This window comes from Podarcis liolepis (genome assembly GCF_965112155.1).
Source record: "Podarcis liolepis genome assembly, chromosome: Z".
NCBI classification, from domain to species: Eukaryota; Metazoa; Chordata; class Lepidosauria; order Squamata; family Lacertidae; genus Podarcis; species Podarcis liolepis.
Window position 1 is genome coordinate 29642003 of NC_139570.1, and position 17878 is coordinate 29659880.

The following is a 17878-nucleotide window of genomic DNA, read 5'->3' on the forward strand; positions in this document are numbered from 1 at the left end:
GTTGCTAATACCCCAGAGGAGAAGGTCAGAACTCAAAATGACCTGAATAGTCTAGAGAGCTGGGCCAAAACCAACCATAGGGAGTTCAATAGGGAGAAATGTAAGGTGCAACACCTGGGTAGAAAAAATCAAATGTAGAGATGGGGGACACTTGGCTTGACAACAGTACCTGTGTAAAGGATCTGGGAGTCTTAGTCGGCCACAAACTGAACATGAGTCAACAGTGTGATGTGGCAGCTAAGAACGCCAATGCGATTCTGGGCTGCATCAATAGGAGTACAGTGGTACCTCAGGTTACATACGCTTCAGGTTACATATGCTTCAGGTTACACACTCCGCTAACCTAGAAATAGTGCTTCAGGATAAGAACAGAAATCGGGTTCCGGCGGTGCGGCAGCAGCAGGAGGCCCCATTAGCTAAAGTGGTGCTTCAGGTTAAGAACAGTTTCAGGTTAAGTACGGACCTTCGGAACGAATTAAGTACTTAACCCAAGGTACCACTGTATAGTGTCTAGATCAAGCGAAGGAATGCTCCCACGCTATTCTGGTTGGTCAGACCACACCTGAAATACTGTGTCCAGTTCTGGGCACCACAGTTGAAGAAGGATATTGTCAAGCTGGAGCATGTCCAGAGGAGGGTGACCAAAATGTAAAAGGTCTGGAATCCAAGCCCTATGAGGAGAGACTTAGGAAGATGGATTTGTTTAATCTAGAGAAGAGAAGATTAAGGAATTACATGATAGCCATGTTTAAATATTTGAAGGGATGTCATGTTGAAGAGGGAGCAAGCTTGATTTCTGCTGTTCTAGAGACTAGGATGCAGAATAATGGATTCAAACTATGGGAAAAGAGATTCCACCTAAACATTAAGAAGGACTTTCTGACAGTAAGGGCTGTTGGACAGTGGAATATGCCACCTTGGAGCGTGGTGGAGTCTCCTTCTTTGGAGATTTTTAAGTGGAGGCCGGCTGACCATCTGTCAGGAATGCTTTGCTTGTGTGTGTTCCAGCATGGCAGGGGGTTGGACTAGATGACCCTTGTGGTCTTTTCCAGCTCTATTATTTTATGATTCTATGACACTAGCTAGTACACTGCACTGTTCCATTAGATAGATATTGTTGCTATTTTTTAAGCTAAAGGTTATGTATAGCTGGCATTTATTAGCCTTTGAGCCAGCGTGGTGTAGTGGTTAAGAGCGGTGGACTCGTAATCTGATGAGGTGGGTTCGCTTCCCTGCTCCTCCACATGCAGCTCCTCACAGGGTGTCTGTTGTGGGGGAGGAAGGGAAAGGAGATTGTTAGCTGCTTTGAGACTCCTTAAAGAGAGTGCGGGGACGCGGGTGGCGCTGTGGGTAAAACCTCAGCGCCTAGGACTTGCCGATCGCATGGTCGGTGGTTCGAATCCCCGTGGTGGGGTGCGCTCCCATCATTCGGTCCCAGCGCCTGCCAACCTAGCAGTTCGAAAGCACCCCTGGGTGCAAGTAGATAAATAGGGACCGCTTACCAGCGGGAAGGTAAACGCCGTTCCGTGTGCTGCGCTGGCTCGCCAGATGCAGCTTGTCACGCTGGCCATGTGACCCGGAAGTGTCTGCGGACAGCACTGGCTCCCGGCCTATAGAGTGAGATGAGCGCACAACCCTAGAGTCTGGAAAGACTGGCCCGTACGGGCAGGGGTACCTTTACCTTTACCTTTACCTTTAAAGAGAGTGAAAGGCGGAATATCAAGTCCAAACTCTTCTTCCAAACTCTTTGTAATAGTGATATTTCCCATAAATATGCTGAGACACAACCAAATAATGTTATAGATTTCAATCGGATTCATGGAAGGGCCAGGTTTATTCTGCAGTTTAAATGAATGGGGCATGGAAGTGCTTAACTAGTTCTTGAGCAGGGCAAAACCTGGGGGAAGGAATCTTCAGTCTCTGTAGCAAACAGCAGGCACAACAACATTTTGTATGGAATGCTGAGCCAGTTCTTCTCATAAGCAATCAAGGGGAGCCCCTGAGGTGCTGGATGCACCACTAGAACTGGCGGCACGGTGTGAGTACCAAGTAGAAGTCAGGAGAAGGATGTGTTTCTTTTGGAGTCCCCACTGGGGAGAAAGGGGACTATAAATGAAATGAGGGCCTCACAGACCTACACAGAAGCCAGTTTGGGCTGAGGTAAGCCTACTGACATGCTGGTACAATTCTACTGGAGTTTTGCTCCCTCCCTGCATGTATAGCTAAGAAAAATCTTTGTTTCACCTCCCCACACATTTTTTGATTGCCAGCACACCAACATCTTCACAGGTAGATGCGTGGGAAGGGGGGCAGATTCAATTAGCCCTCCCCCAAAGGATCATCTTTTCTTTTGTTAACTCCACTCTGATGCTACAGTGGCTGTCTCATGTCAATGTTTGTGTCCATTTTAGCCACCCAACTGTGGATGGTTTTGGGGGAACACCTGCATCATCTTGTGATCTAAGCATGATGCAGTTGTTTTTTTCCAGTCCTTGATATGATGTTTTGGGGAAGAGTGCAGTCCAAGTGAAGTATCTGTTGGTCCCACTGTGTATCTTAGTGCAATAATAGCAGCCTGAAGGGTTTGGACTTGATACACCGCCTTTCAGTCCCTTTAAGGAATCTCAAAGCATCTTACAATTGCCTTTCCCTTCCTCCCCCACAACAGACACCCTGTGAGGTGGGTGGGGCTGAGAAACTTCAGAGAGAACTGTGACCAGCCCAAGGTCACCCAGCAGCTGCATGTGGAGGAGCAGGGAAGTGAACCCGGCTCACCAGATTATGAGTCCACCACTCATAACCACCACACCAAACCTGAAGTGCCTTTTCCAGTTGTCAATAATGCCCTGCTATCATTTTTGAAACATTAGTGTTATGATGGCACCTGAAGCCTGTAATATCTTCCTAAAAGATAGGACAAATGTTTAGGAAAATTTTTTATGAAAGGAGGAATGAAGAATGTAAGTTCAGCATATAAATTTCTCTGCATTATGCTTTCAGGTCTCCATATGATGAGCATGTGGACAGAAAGAGGAGAAGACTGCATGAGGCTGATAGTTAATTGCAGGGTGACCTCTGCAAAAGAAAGTTGTGCATATTTGATCTTTGTGACAGTTAAGTGAATGTTTAAATTACAGTGGTACCTCGGGTTACAGACGCTTCAGGTTACAGACTCCGCTAACGCAGAAATAGTACCTCTGGTTAAGAACTTTGCTTCAGGATGAGAACAGAAATTGTGCTCCGGCAGCGCGGCGGCAGCAGGAGGCCCCATTAACTAAAGTGGTGCTTCAGGTTAAGAACAGTTTCAGATTAAGAACGGACCTCCAGAACGAATTAAGTTCTTAATCCGAGGTACCACTATACAGTTCTGATTTTCTCAGTTCTCCCTTCACCTGTGTGTATCATCCTAGTTCTATCCATTTCGCCTTTCTCTTGACACAAATGTATATAAAATTATACAGGAAAATGTTAAATGATCGGCTTTAATGCTGTGTCTCTACCTTTCTGTGCAATTGCTCAATAATGTCACTAAGAAAGCTCTCTATATTGGAATCGTCTCTTTTATTGGAATAATTTCCCAAAGTTAATTCTAAAGGGGTGCATAAGACCAGTGGGCCAGAATTTTTGTCCCAATAATATTTTTTTTCCCCCTGTGGCCATCACTAAATGTTCATGCAGTTAACTCCACAGTTTAATCTCTCTTGGAGTAAAGTGGTATTTCCTTTCGCTGGTTGCCTCTGAGGTCAGTATTATGGGAGGGGGACAAAAAGTTCTCTCTATCCACTTTATCTTCTTAATTTTTTAAACCTCTATCATGTCTGCTCCCCACTTAGTCACCTTTTAAAGACTGAACATTTCCAAGCTCTTCAGCCTTTTCTCAAAGGAAAAGCACTGTTACTCCTTTATTCTTTGGTTGCCCAATTCTAGATGTAAGAGCAATCTGGTTGCCACATCTATCACCCTGTTGATCACCAGGGTTGATTTGGCTGATCAGACTGGCAAGGAATGTGTCTGCCATCTCCATCACTATGCATCCCTCCCTATGCCACACACTCCATGGAAGAGAACGACCATCCCACACAGAGTGAGAACACCCTCTTCTGCATTTTTCCCAGCTATGCCAAAACTGTACGCGGTATTCCAAATGGGACCACACTATAGAACTGTACAGGGACATTACAATACTGACCATTTCATATCCAGTTCCTTTTTCAATAGTCTCCAGCATGGAATTTGGTTTGCCAGCATAGCCACTATACTCCTCAGCACTAATTCCAGATCATACATGAATAAATGATCCTTGTGGGACCCAACTGCTCACTCTCTTTCACTGGGAGAACTGCCCATTTCTTCCAACTTCCTGTTGCTTGACCAATTTGTAATCCCCCAGTGGGCCCAATCTTTGGTCCCATGGCTGGTAAGATTACTCTCAGTAGTCTGGTGAGGTTTCTAATCAAAAACCCCTTTGGAAGTCCAAGCATATCATGTCTAACAGCTTACCCTCATGCAGGTGCTTGTAACCCTTCTCAAGGAACTCCAAAATGTTGGCAAGCAGGACTTCCTTTTGCAGGGAAGCTATGGAATGCACATGATATTTCAAACAGTGGTTCATTACGCACTTACCCTTGCGGCAGGTGAGTGCGCGTCCTCTGCACCCTCCCAGTGCAGACAATCAAAAAGGGACAAGAGGAAGTGCAAGGATTGTTAATGGAAGGGGATCTCTTCTGATTAAGTATATCTCGTGGCCTGTGGGAATGGGAATTATCAAATGTTTCTGAGGCATATAACATCACATTAAAAATCAGGTGCAACCACCACTTAATCCTGTTATAAGGCAATTGAGGAAAAGCAATATTCTAGCATTGCAAAAGAATGCAAGTATGCCATCAGTTCTAAGGGCAAAATGAGACTGTGAAACACAAGATTGCCACAGGGACTTGCAGCAGGGCAGCAGTTGTGACCTCCTTGTGGGAAAAGCACCACGGGGGCCAAATTTGGATTGGTACCACAGTGAAAGGGGAGAATGGGCTTCAGCCTTCGCCCTGGCCTATTTTTAAAAAACAATAATTATAATTATTACTCGATTTTAAAGCTGCTCTCCTCACCAAAGTGGGCTCAGAGCAGTGTACAACATCAGAAATTCAATAAAACAGATTAAAAGACAATTTGACTCCAATAACTGAAGCACCCTGATTACCAGCTACTAGCCCAGTAAGGGTAAGGATAAAAGGGGAAGAGGGAAAGGACCAACAGGAAGAGGGAAAGAGTGAGAAGAAAATAAAAAGGGGAGGGGAAGGGAAAGGTAAACATAAAACCATTGCTGCCCTCAACTTAGGACTGGTGAAACAACTCAGTCTTACAAGCTCTACAAAACAGATCTTCTTCTTCTTTGATCACTCGTAGCAGAGTAAGATTTTTTCCCCATAAACACAGTTTTAACAATGAGTATGTAAGTCACTGTGGAGGCCAGTTCTGGACCCACATGACCTTCCACAGTGGGGACATTGGTTTCCGGGCAGGAGTTGATCACGGTGTGGATTTGCCAAGCGTGCCTTCCTCTTAGCACGTTTCTCCCTTGCATGCTGAGTTTGAGTCTTCAAAGTCCATGACACCTTTGCTAAAGGCAGTTCTACAACTGGAGTGCTCGCAGGCCAGTGTTTCCCAGTTGTCAGTTTTTATACTACATTTTTTTAGATTTGCCTTGAGACAGTCTTTAAACCTCTTTTGCTGACCACCAGCATTACGCTTTCCATTTTTAAGTTCGGAATAGAGTAGTTGCTTTGGAAGATGATCATCAGGCATCTGCAAAACATGACCAGTCCAACAGAGTTGATGCTGAAGAATCATTGCTTCAACACTGGTGATCTTTGCTTCATCCAGTTCACCTGTCTTCCCAAGTGATATGTAAAATTTTTCAGAGACACCGTTGATGGAATCTTTTGAGAAGTTGGAGATGGCATTTGTAAGTGGTCCATGTTTCACAAGCATACAGTAAGGTTGGTAGTATGATAGCTATGTAAACAAGCATTTGGGTTTCCCTGCAAATGTCCCGGTCCTCAAACACTCTGTACTTCAATCGGGAGAAAGCCGCACTCGCAGAGCTCAGGCGATGCTGGATTTCGGCATCAGTGTTGACCCTTGTGGAAAGATAACTGCCTGGGTAGGAGAAGTGATCGACATTTTCCAACGTTACACCACTGAGCTGGATTTGTGGCTCTGCAGAGGGGTTATTTTGTACTTGTTGGTGCAGCACTTTGGTTTTTTGGATGTTGAGTGACAGGCCAAGCTTTTTGTAAGCTTCTGTGAAGATATTTAGGATGGTTTGGAGGTCATCCTCTGAGCATGCACACACTATGTTGTCATCAGCATACTGAAGCTCTATGACGGAAGTTATGGTAACCTTACTCTTTGGTTTCAGCCTGCTCAGATTGAAGAGCTTTCTTTCCATCTGTTTGATATATGATTTCTACCCCAGTGAGGAGTTTCCCTTCGACAAAGTGTAGGATCATGGCAATGAAAATAATGAAGAGAGTTGGGGCAATAACACAACCCTGTTTAACACCTGATCCCACTGTGAATGATTCAATTTGAGAGCCATTGTTATCTGCGATTGTTGCTGTCATAATAAAAAAATTCCTTCCAGTGGCACCTTAAAGACCAACTAAGTTAGTTCTGTAACTGTTGCTGTCATGTTATCATGGAGGAGCCAAAAGATGTTTACAAATTCATTTGGGCAGCCAATTTTCAGAAGGACAGTCCACAGGGCATTACGATTTACAGTGTCGAAAGCCTTAGTCAGGTCAAAAAACACCATATACAGCGGTCGGTTTTGCTCTCTGCATTTTTCCTGAAGTTGTCGAGTGGTGAAAATCATGTCCACTGTCCCCCTAGAAGGCCAAAAACCATTTTGGGATTCAGGAAGGGTCACCTCGGATATTGTTAAGAGACAGTTTGCTAAGATCCTTACAAGAATTTTGCCAGCTGCATCTAATAGAGAGATGCCTTGATCGTTTCCACAATCAGTTCTGTCACCTTTTTTAAAGAGATTGATAATTTCGGCATCCCTGAAGTCTGCTGGGATCGCTTCTTTCCTCCAGATTTTTTCAATGAGCTTGTGAAGTTGTTGTGTAAGTTCAATTCCATCCACTTTGAAGATTTCAGCAGGTATCCCATCAGGTCCACTGGCTTTGTTGTTTTTCACTTGGTTAATAGCTGTACACAACTCTCCCATATTTGGAGATACTGCAAGCTCATCTCTAACTTGCTGTTGCAGAATTTGTGAGAGGACCTCAGCAGATATGGGAGAGTTGTAGTTAAGGAGATGTTGGTAGTGTCCTTTCCAGAGCAGTTCAATAGCTTCTTTATCTTTTAGAAGTGTGGTGCCATCTGCTGAGCATAGGGGGAATATGCCATGATTTATTGGCCCATAGATGGTCTTTGTGGCTTTAAAGAAACTTTGTGCATCATGAGTGTCAGCTAAGTGCTGGATCTCTTGAGGCTTTTTTAAAAATCCACCAGGTGTTTTTTAGTTCTCTGGTTCTTCTTTGAACTTCAGCCTTAGCATTGGCATAGGGTTTTTTTCTTAGTTGCTCAGTTTCTATCTCTTTGCCAGATCTGAAATGCCTTCATTTTCTTGTCAATCATGTGTTCAATCTCACTGTCATTCTCATCAAACCAGTCCTGGTGTTTCTTGGTTTCGTATCCAATAGTTTGTTCACAGGCTGCAATTGTTAAGTTGTGGGCAAACATATCAGACGACACAGCGATTCTTCAAACAGCTCTTCTTTATTCAGATGCCAGAACAGAACTGAGCTGAGGGGCTCAGTCAGCCTGCTTATATAGAGCTCCAGAACAATGTAACTGTTGCCATTTTCTAAAACTATCCAATCACTGAATGTCACTTTTCGATCCTTCATTTGCATACAAAACTATCCAATCACTGAACATCACTTTTCGATCCTTCATTTGCATAACTATCTACAGTATCCCCCTGCTGGCCCAGGGTGAGAACTTCAGTACATAACACCAATGCTGGATGTTTTTAGCTTGGCCCACTGTTCCTCATTGTTATCTGGGAATTCTGAATGCAGATGGTCCTTAAGAGTCGTTTGGAAGCAATCCCGCTTAATGGGATCTTGAAGGGCTTGAGTGTTCATTTTGTGCCTTGGTTTCCTTCCTTGAAGCCTGCATTGAGGTATAATCCTTGAGGCGTTCTCAAAGTAAAGGAAGGATTGAAGTCTGATTAATAAGAATACACACAGAGGCTTGAACCAGCAAGACTCTGGGAAGGGTGCGTATAATAATCTGTCTCTCCACCCCCTGGCCCAGGTCGTTTTATTCACGAAAGAACTTTTTACAGAGTGTTCGTAAGAACCAATCAGATTTCTTCTGAGCATTTCGACAAACCCCACATGGGGACAAAGTTAAACTACCAAAACTAATTAAGCACAAATATTTCTGGGCTAAACAAAACAGAACTACAAAGGAGTGCATTTGGCAACCCCTGAGGTCATAAACAAGCAATATACATGATAAGGAGGATAGCCAGGAAGACAGCGATCATTATCACCTTCTGGTGAGATCTGTTTCCTGGCCCTAAGATTTACATCCTAAAATGTTATCTTATCAGATGTAACTTATCAGCAAAGTTACATCAAAAGAAACTGCCCACTGTCTTTGATGACCCAGGATGCCTGCCTGCAGTACATGACTTGTCAAGCAAGAGAAATGGACAGTAGAGGAAAAATGGCATAAATGTAGAAGCTTATGGGATTTAATCAGAAATTATTGTCAATATATCAAACCCAGTCAACACAATGCATTCATCGTGGACACAATGGCTTGATGTATATTTTATAATTCCTCATTGTAATCCCATCTGATCACTACATCCTTGATAGCCATCATGGAGCATATTAGTCGGTGATCTGTCCAGTAGTCATCGGTGCTTGTCATAGCTCTGGTAAGAAGCACATCACGTCAATCTTTAGCATGGACAATAACATAGTTTAAGAGGTGCCAGTGGTTTGACCGAGGATCCCTCCATGAAGTTTCTAATTTATTTTTCTGTCAAAAGAGTGTGTTGGTAATAACAAGGTTGTGCGCTGCACATATTGTCAAAAGTAAGATTCTGTTCTGGTTGCTGTTGCCAACTCCTTCTTTCCCAATAGTCCCAGGCCACAAATCAAAATCTCGCCCAACTCTTGCAATCACCCAGGAGGATAATTTTATCTTCCTTAGGCGTCTCTGATAGGATGGTATTAATCTGAGAGTAAAAAAATTCTTTAATGTCTTCGTTGGCATCCAGTGTTGGTGCATAAGCGCTTATAATAGTAGCCTGTTGGTTTTTTGTGAGCTTTATTAAAAAGGGTTGAGAGTCGCTCATTAATGCACCTTTGTTTCCTTCCTTGAAGCCTGCATTGAGGTATCTTGATAGCCGTTGTGGAGCATATTAACTGGTGATCTGTCCAGCAGTTGTCAGAACTTGTCATAGCTCTGGTAAGGAGCACATCACAGTGATCTTCAGCTTGGACAATTACATAGTCTAAGACAGTGATAGGGAACCTTTTAGGGACCGAATACCCAAACTGCAACCCCAAACCCACTTATTTATCACAAAGTGCCAACACAGCAATTTAACCTGTATATCTCATTTTTTTCTGTGTGTTTCATGTTTCTTCTTTATGACTGCTGTTGTAATAAATCATCCTTCAAAAAAGTTATTGCATTACATTCTTCATTAATCTGTGCTATTCAGTTCAAATTGGGAAAAATAAATACAGTGGTACCTCAGTTTTCAAACAGCTTAGTTCTTGAACTACTTGGAACCTGAGGAGTTCAAACCCAGAAATGAGTAATATCAAGGTTGTGCGCTGCACATATAGTCAAAAGTAAGATTCTGTTTTGGTTGCTGTTGCCAACTCCTCCTTTTCCAATAGTCCCAGGCCACAGATTGAAATCTTGCCCAACTTTTGCATTAAAATCACCCAGGAGGACTTAGGTGTCTCTGATAGGATGGTATCCAGTTGAGAGTAAATGTTTTTCTTTAATGTCTTCATTGGCATCCAGTGTTGGTGCATAAGCACTTAGAATAGTAGCCTGTTGGTTTTTGGTGAGATTTATTCAAATGGTTGACAGTTGCTCATTAATGCCGGTAGGGACTTCTGACAAGAGCTTCACAAGATCATTTTTGATAGCGAAGCCTACCCCATTTTTTGATGTTCTTGTTCAGATAGACCTTTCCAGAAGAATGTGTTTCTTCCTTCAGTTGTCCCTCTCCTGCTTTTCAAGAGTCTTGAAGCACTTCAATATCAATGTTAAAACGTTGCAGCTCTCTTGCAATGATGGCTGCATTCAGGATGCTCATTTTCTGCGTTATCCCACAAAGTCCATATAGTTCATCTTCCAAAGTACAATTGTCTTTTATGACCACTGGGTGCAGTAATCCAGTCAGGGAAAAAGGAGGGTAGACTACGTCTAGGGCACATTTTCTAGCCCCTCCCCCTTTTCAGGGTGAGCAGAGTGGATCCTAAAAAGGGCTGCTCAGTCATGGATACAGCTGCTGAGCTGCTCAACTGCCTCGTTCCTTGGGTCAGAGTGACTGAATATGTATCCACCACCCATGTGCTGGTTCATGACTAGGGGCTTCCAGATTTCATGATCCTGCCCCTGTTACCATTTGCCGATCGCCATGGCACTTTTGGGGTTTGGGTTGGGTTTTTGGAAGACGCCTGTGCCACCAACTTCCGGATGGAAGAGAGGTGCCGGTGGCTTACTTTTCCCAGACCCTCTCCAGAGCTGAGAGGAACTATTTGCAAATAGACCAAGAGGGCCTGGCAGTCGTGAAGGGAGTAAAGAAATTTCACAATTTCTTGTATGGGCGCCCCTTTACCGTCGTGACCGACCACAACCCGCTGCTTGGCCTATTCGCCCCTGAGAAGCAGACCCCTCAAGTACTGTCACCCTGCATCCTCAGGTGGTCGATTTTCCTCACCAGCTACCAGTATACACTGGTCCACCGGCCCAGGAAGGTGATGGGCCACGCAGACGCTATCAGCAGACTGTCACTACTTGAGACTGGCCCCGACCCAGCACCCACATATGAGGTCATGAGCATGGAACAGCTTCTTGACCGCCCCATTCATGTGCCTGAAGTAGCATGCCACTCCATGAAGGACAGTGTCATCTCCCGGGTCCTGGACTGGGTGTGCTTGGGATGGCCCAGTAGCAAACCTGGGTTGGAATTTGTGGGCTATACGACCCGTAAACACGAACTGTCAGCCCACAAGGGGTGCCTGTTATGGGGAGGAAGGGTGGTCATTCCCCAGCCTCTGTGCCAAATGGTCCTCATAGCCCTACACAAAACACACCCAGGGGTAGTGAGAATGAAGGCCCTTGCAGGGAGCTATGTGTGGTGGCCAGGAATCCATGGGGAGATAGAGGCCTGGGTTAAATACTGCCAGACCTGCCAGGAGTCCTGCCCAGATCCTCCAAGGGCCGCCATCCAACCCTGGGAGTCAGCCCAAGCACCGTGGTCCCACCTGCATGTGGACATTATTTGTAGTGGTGGATTCATACTCTAAATGGCTGGAGGCCGCCCAGGTACTGTGCACTTCCATGGCTGCGGCCATCCGAGTACTACGTAGGCTGTTCGCAACCCATGGGCTCCCTGACACCCTCGTCTTGAACAATGGAACAGCATTTACGTCAGAGGAGTTCCATACTTTCGCAACACAAAATGCCATCCATCACGCACGATCAGCGCTGTTCCACCAACGGCCAAGCAGAGCATATGGTGTGGACCACCAAGGACGCCCTTCGCCGCATGATGCAAGGGGATTGGGATTATTGCCTCGCTTCATTTCTCTTAGCCCAGCATAGCACCCCCAGCACAAAGACCGGCCAGAGCCCAGCGGAACTACTCATGGGCCAGCATCTCACAAGACTTCACCCTGACAGGGCCCATGACGAGGCAGCAGTGGGGGAAGGTAGGAACCCCTGGACCTTCCAGCCCCACGACCCAGTGTAAGCAAAGAACTTCGGGGTGGGCTCAGCATGGTTACCCGCCAAAGTAACAAGGGCGACTGGCCCTGTGCCGTACGAGGTGCTAACGGTGGGGGGGGGCAAGCTTGGTGCCCCCACTGCGATCAACTACGGTGACGATTCCTGGGGGAAACTGTGAGGAGGGCTGGACAGAGGAACCCCAAGGGAATAGCAGAAGGGTGAGGCCCATAGAGCAGGAGGAGTGGGTAAGGGAGGCAGAACTAGGAAGTCCAGTAGTGACCCCCGAGGCAGAGCAGCCACAGGAACCAGAACCACGACCGAGTGGACCAGCAGCGCCCAACCCAACGGCCCCATCACAGCTGGCAGCCCCGGAACAAGAGCCAGAACCAGGAACCCCTACTGAGAGACACCCAAGACCACAATGCATACTTAGGTGACCGACACACCTCAACGACTACGAATGCTAACCTTCTGGGTGCAACGGGAACTTAGAGGGGAGGGGTGTTATGTACTAAGCTTGGATCCTAGAACAATAGGCAAGTAGGATCCTAGAATGCAACAACTGATCAGCTTGCAGAAAAAGACCAATCAGGCTCCAGGAGGGAAGCAGAATCAGTCAATCAGACGAGACTCATTGTGTAAATAATCTATATAAAAGCCTGAGGTTTGGGAGGGAAATTCAATCACTGTTTTACAAGCTGCAATAAAGAGCATGAAATCACTACAGGACTCCGAATGTATTTCATTCCCTTTGACCTTACCATCTTGGGTGACCCTGCTGGGAGTACGAGATTCCCGATGGGTTTGCTCACAAGGGCCATAGGAATGTGCAAGCCCTGGTCTCATTAGACAAAGCGTTCCACCAAAAAGGCTCTGGCTCTGGTAGAGGACAGCTGGATATGTTTTGGGCCAGGGACCACCAGTAGGTTGCTGTTAGATGAGCATCACACTCTTTGGGGGGGTGTAGTGGAAGATAATTCCCACAGATAAGAAAGGTCACAGACTGTTTAAGGCTTTAAAGGTTAGCACCACAACCCTGAACCTGATTCAATACTCCACCTGGAGACAATCCAGCTGATGAACAACCAGCTGAATGTGGGCTCTCCACAAAGTCCCAGTCAGAACTCATGCATCTGCATTTTAGACCATTTTAGACCATTTGGAGCAGTCTCACGGTAAGCCCTGTGTTTCTTTCTATCTATCTATCTATCTATCTATCTATCTATCTATCTATCTATCTACCTATCATCTGTTTATCGCATTTATACCCTGCCTTCCCCGGTTCAGGTGTAGAGCAAGTTAGTCTAGTGTGCAGGTGACTGCTGCATGGATCACCATGGCTAGGTTAGAAAGGGACAGGTACGGTACCAATCACCTAACCTGGCATGGATTTAAAAATGCCAGTGTGGCTACATTTGTGACCAGTGCCTCTATAGAGACAGAAGTGTCCAGGATCACACCGGGACTCCTGATGGTGGCTACAGGTGACTATTGTGCCCCGTCAAGAGCTGGGAGCTGGCAAACCGAAACGAAATCATTCTGGCCCAGCCATTGCACCCCCATCTTTAATGGATTGAGATTCAGCCGACTCCGTTTCCTCCATCCCAGCACAACGACCTAAAAATTGGCCAATATATCCAGGGTAGCATCTGGCCAGGGACATGATTTTTAGATCCATGATTTTTGTGGTCAGATCTGTGGCTAAATACAAGATATTTGAATAAAGGGTGAATTTGGGGTTCCCCAGTGCAAAAACTCTGAGGATACATGAGGATCTGTGCTTCAGAACCATGTTTTGGGCTCACAGTGTTGCCAGGAAGCCATGGATCCGTGTTTTTTGTGGTGCAGACTGTGCCCATGAACATGATGTGTGATTTGACAGTGAGTTTGGGGTGCCCTAATGCAAAAACCCTGAGGATCCATGAGGATACGTGCTTCGAAACCATGTTTTGGGCCATGGAGTTGCCAGGAAGCCGTGGATCCGAGTTTTTTTGGTGCAGGCTGTGCCCCCTGGCTGTGATGTGTGATGTGACGGTGAGTTATGGTTGCCCCAGTGCAAAAAGCATGAGGATCCATGAGGATCCTTACTTCAGAACAACGTTTTTGGGCCATGGAGTTTCCAGGAAGCCGTGGATCCAATTTTTGTGTGGTTCAGGCTGTGCCCATGAACATGACGTGTGATTTGATGGTGAGTTAGCCCCAATGTAAAAAGCGTGAGGATCCATGAGGATCCGTGTTCCGAAAACATGTTTTTGGGCCAATGTATGGATCCGTGTTTTTTGTGGTGCAGGCTGTGTCGCTGACTATGATGTGTGATTTGACTGTGAGTTACGGTTGCCCCAATGCAAAAAGCGTGAGGATGCGTGAGGATCCGTGCTTCAAAACCACGCTTTGGGGCCGTGGTATGGCCAGGAAGCTGTGGGTTCGAGTTTTTTGTGGTATAGGCTGTGCCCCTGGCTATGATGTGTGATGTGACAGTGAGTTTGGTGTGGCCCAATGCAAAAACCCTGAGGATCCATGAGCACCCATGGTTCAGTACCACATTTTTGGGCGACTGTGTTGCCAGAAAGACGTGGATCCGTGATTTTTGTGGTGCATGCTATGCCCATGGTTTTGAAGCATGGATCCCCATGGATCCTCATGCTTTTTGCATTTGGCCAACCCAAACTCACCATCAACTTACATATCATGCCCATGGGCATAACCTGCACCACAAACATCTAGGATCCATGGCTTCCTGGCCATATCATGGCCCAAAAACGAGGTTCTGAAGCACGGATCCTCATACTTTTTGCATTGGGCCACCCCTAATTCACTGTCAAATCACACATCATGTCCAGCAACACAGCCTGCACCACAAAAAACTTGGATCCACTGCTTCCTGGAAACTCCATGGCCCAAAACCGTGGTTTTTGTCTCTAATTTCCAGGGACAGTCCTGGATTTACAGAAGCCATTCTGGTTTCTGATTTGATCCCAGAAAGTCCCGCTTTTCCTCAGGACGCCCCTATTTCCATCGGAGAAATGTTGGAGGCTGTGGTTTGTTGTCCCTGAGAGAAACATTGTGAGGGCATGGAGTTGTGTGATCCTGGAGCCAAGAAGATCAAGTAACTATGCAACCTGTAGAAGGCAGCCCTGTATAGGGAAGTATGTAATGTTTTCTTACGTTTTTATTTTTGTTGGAAGCCGTCCAGAGTGGCTCCGGCAGCCTTAGTCAGATGGGTGAGGTATAAATAAAATAATAATTATTATCATTATCTTACTATATCATTAATATTATAATATCAAATATTATTATTGTTATAAGAACTTTAAGGTCGTACATATATAAAATAAATGTTCATAAATGTACCAAGCACACACACACACAAACACAAACCACATGTCTGAAGCTCACAGAAAAAGTCCTGAAACCATTTTGTCTCTCCCAAATTTACCTGTTCCAAATAGCACATTGAAATGATGGTTAATGATAAAGGCTTGATGTTGTTGGAGTTTGGTAAGGCCAATGCTAGCTTGGAAGATTTGATGTCTACCCTTACAGAATTTAGGCTTGCATGTGGAAACTTACAAAGCCAAAAGGGATATATTCTCTGGTAATTCTGATCTAGAATATGGTGAGGATTCTAGAGTTGCTTCTGTAGCGCTGGGATGGGGAATCTGTGGCCCTCTGGATCTGGATCTTGTTCTACTCCCAATTCATCATGCTTCATGGAAAGCGATTCAGAAATGAAATGAAATAATAGCACCCACCCCTGATCATTGGCTCTGCTGGCTGGGGCTGACGGGGGTTTATAGTCTTAACATCTGGATGCTGCAGGTACCCTGTCTGTGCTGGGTGATCTGTATCTCTCCAGATATTACTGCACCAAAACCCCCAGCAGCTCCTTTTGGATTTACTTGCTTGGTTGCTTTAAGAGAATTGTATTTTGTAAGTTGATTTTGAGTGATCGATTCAATATCTGTGTAAAGAAGGTTTCTATGGCTGACGTGCCCTTTAAATGAAGGACTTAGTTAGCTTTCGGATGATCTCTTCTAGTGCTTTGCAATGGCCGAGGAGCTGAGCACCGCGGCTGGCAACCAAGCCAAGAGGCTGAAGAGCAGCTGCAGCAACATAGAGGAGGCAGCGGAAGAAGTTGGAAAGCAGGAGGAAAACGGGCATGAAACGAAATGGTTCAAGACCAGTGGGGAGGAGGTGGAGGACGGGATGAAGAGGTTCCCCAAAAGGAAGGTTGTGCTGCTGATGGCATATTCAGGGAAAGGCTATCATGGGGTGCACATAATAGGCAGAATATGTGGGCAGCAGCAGGAAAGGAGGCAGGAAAAGCCTCTGGCCTCATCCTGGCTCCTAGGGACACACCCCACATCATCTGCACTAAAGATCACTTGGGGATGTGATCTTGGGGGGATGGAAGTAACCAAAGAAATGAATAGCAGAAGGCAAGGTACTTACTCTGAGGTTGGGGTATTTCCGGGCAACGGCCAGCAGCAAGGAAATGCTGCTGGCCGCTAGTTCTTGAGCCTCCCCATTTTCCCCCAGGGCGTATCCTCAGAGGTCCTGCAGGAGGAAAGAGCGTCTCAGAGTCAGGGGCCAGTCTGGGCCAAAGCGGCCCCCACTGCCCCCACCACAGAGTCCCTGGCACTTCTGGACCATGAGGGTTTGGACCAAACTGGGGGCCAAACAGGCTCTGTGCCCCAGAAATGGGACAGTCCATTGGGTAAGGGACGGGGGGGGCAACCCTAAAACCACCCCTGATGCCATCGGGACACTTACACTGAGAAGGTGGAGGAGGGTGCCAGGGTTGGGGGCTTCCATAAGGAGACTGCTCAGCAGAAGCCAGAAGTGCCTCTTCAGTTCCTGCAGGAAAACAAAGAAGAGAGTTTGAATGCTGGGTTGGATTCTGCAAGTGTGTGACGAAGAAGAAGAAAGAGCCGTGAAGGGAAGTCAAAACCATGGGGTCACAAAGAGTCGGACACAACTAAACGACTAAACAACAACAACAACAACAACAACAACAACAACAACAGAACAAAGCACACAGGCACTGTAGCTGCTGACCAGCCGTGGCCTCTGCTCTGCGAGTAGGAATTCCCACTGAGAAAAAGGGAAAGTCAGAACCAGCCATGAAAACCATTCTTGGTCCATTGAAACTAGTCTTTTAAGTTTCAGTCTAGGCTCTTGCACTACCAACCCAGCTGTATGCTTGTGAAACATGGATCACTTATAAACGCTATCTCCAACTCCTTGAAAGATTCCATCAACGGTATCTCCGAAAAATGTGACACTGCCTTTGGGAAGGCAGGCAAACTAATACCAGTGTCCTGGAAGAAGCAAAGATCACCAGTGTTGAAGCAATGACTCTTCAACACCAACTTTGTTGGACTGGTCATGTCCAATGGCTGGGAAACACTGGCCTGCGAGCGCTCCAATAGGAGAACAGCCTTTACCAAAGGTGTCATGGGCTTTGAAGACGCTTGAACTCAGGATGCAAGGGAGAAACGAGCTAAGAGGAAGGCACGCTTGGCAAACCCTCACCGTGATCAACTCCTGCCCAGAAAACTATGTCCCCACTGTGGAAGGACGTGTAGATCCAGAATTGGCCTCCACAATCACTTTTGGACTCATGGTTAAAACTCACTGTTCATGGAAATCAATCTTACTTGGCTACGAGGGATAGAAGAAGAAGAAGAAGAAGAAGAAGAAGAAGAAGAAGAAGAAGAAGAAGATAATATCTGGTCATAGTACTCACCTACTCTTGCAGTGGGAAAAGGTTCAAATATTCATATAAAAGCAATCCAACATCGGATTGACACCATTCCAATGCTGTTCTGCCCAGAAGGAAGATGGCTACCAGAGAAAGGCACTTGGGACATGA

General features: G+C 45.9%; 1 protein-coding gene across 1 annotated transcript in view; it reads right to left on the reverse strand.

The window, feature by feature from the left end:
- Nucleotides 1–16769, reverse strand: part of LOC310698283 (uncharacterized protein) — a 42749-nt gene extending 25980 nt beyond the window's left edge. Inside the window, exon 1 of the mRNA XM_083485340.1 lies at nt 16456–16769. Within this exon, the coding sequence (XP_083341466.1) occupies nt 16456–16717 (262 nt within the window). The 5' untranslated portion in view covers nt 16718–16769. The remainder of the gene's footprint in view (nt 1–16455) is intronic.
- Between the last annotated feature and the right edge of the window lie 1109 nt (nt 16770–17878).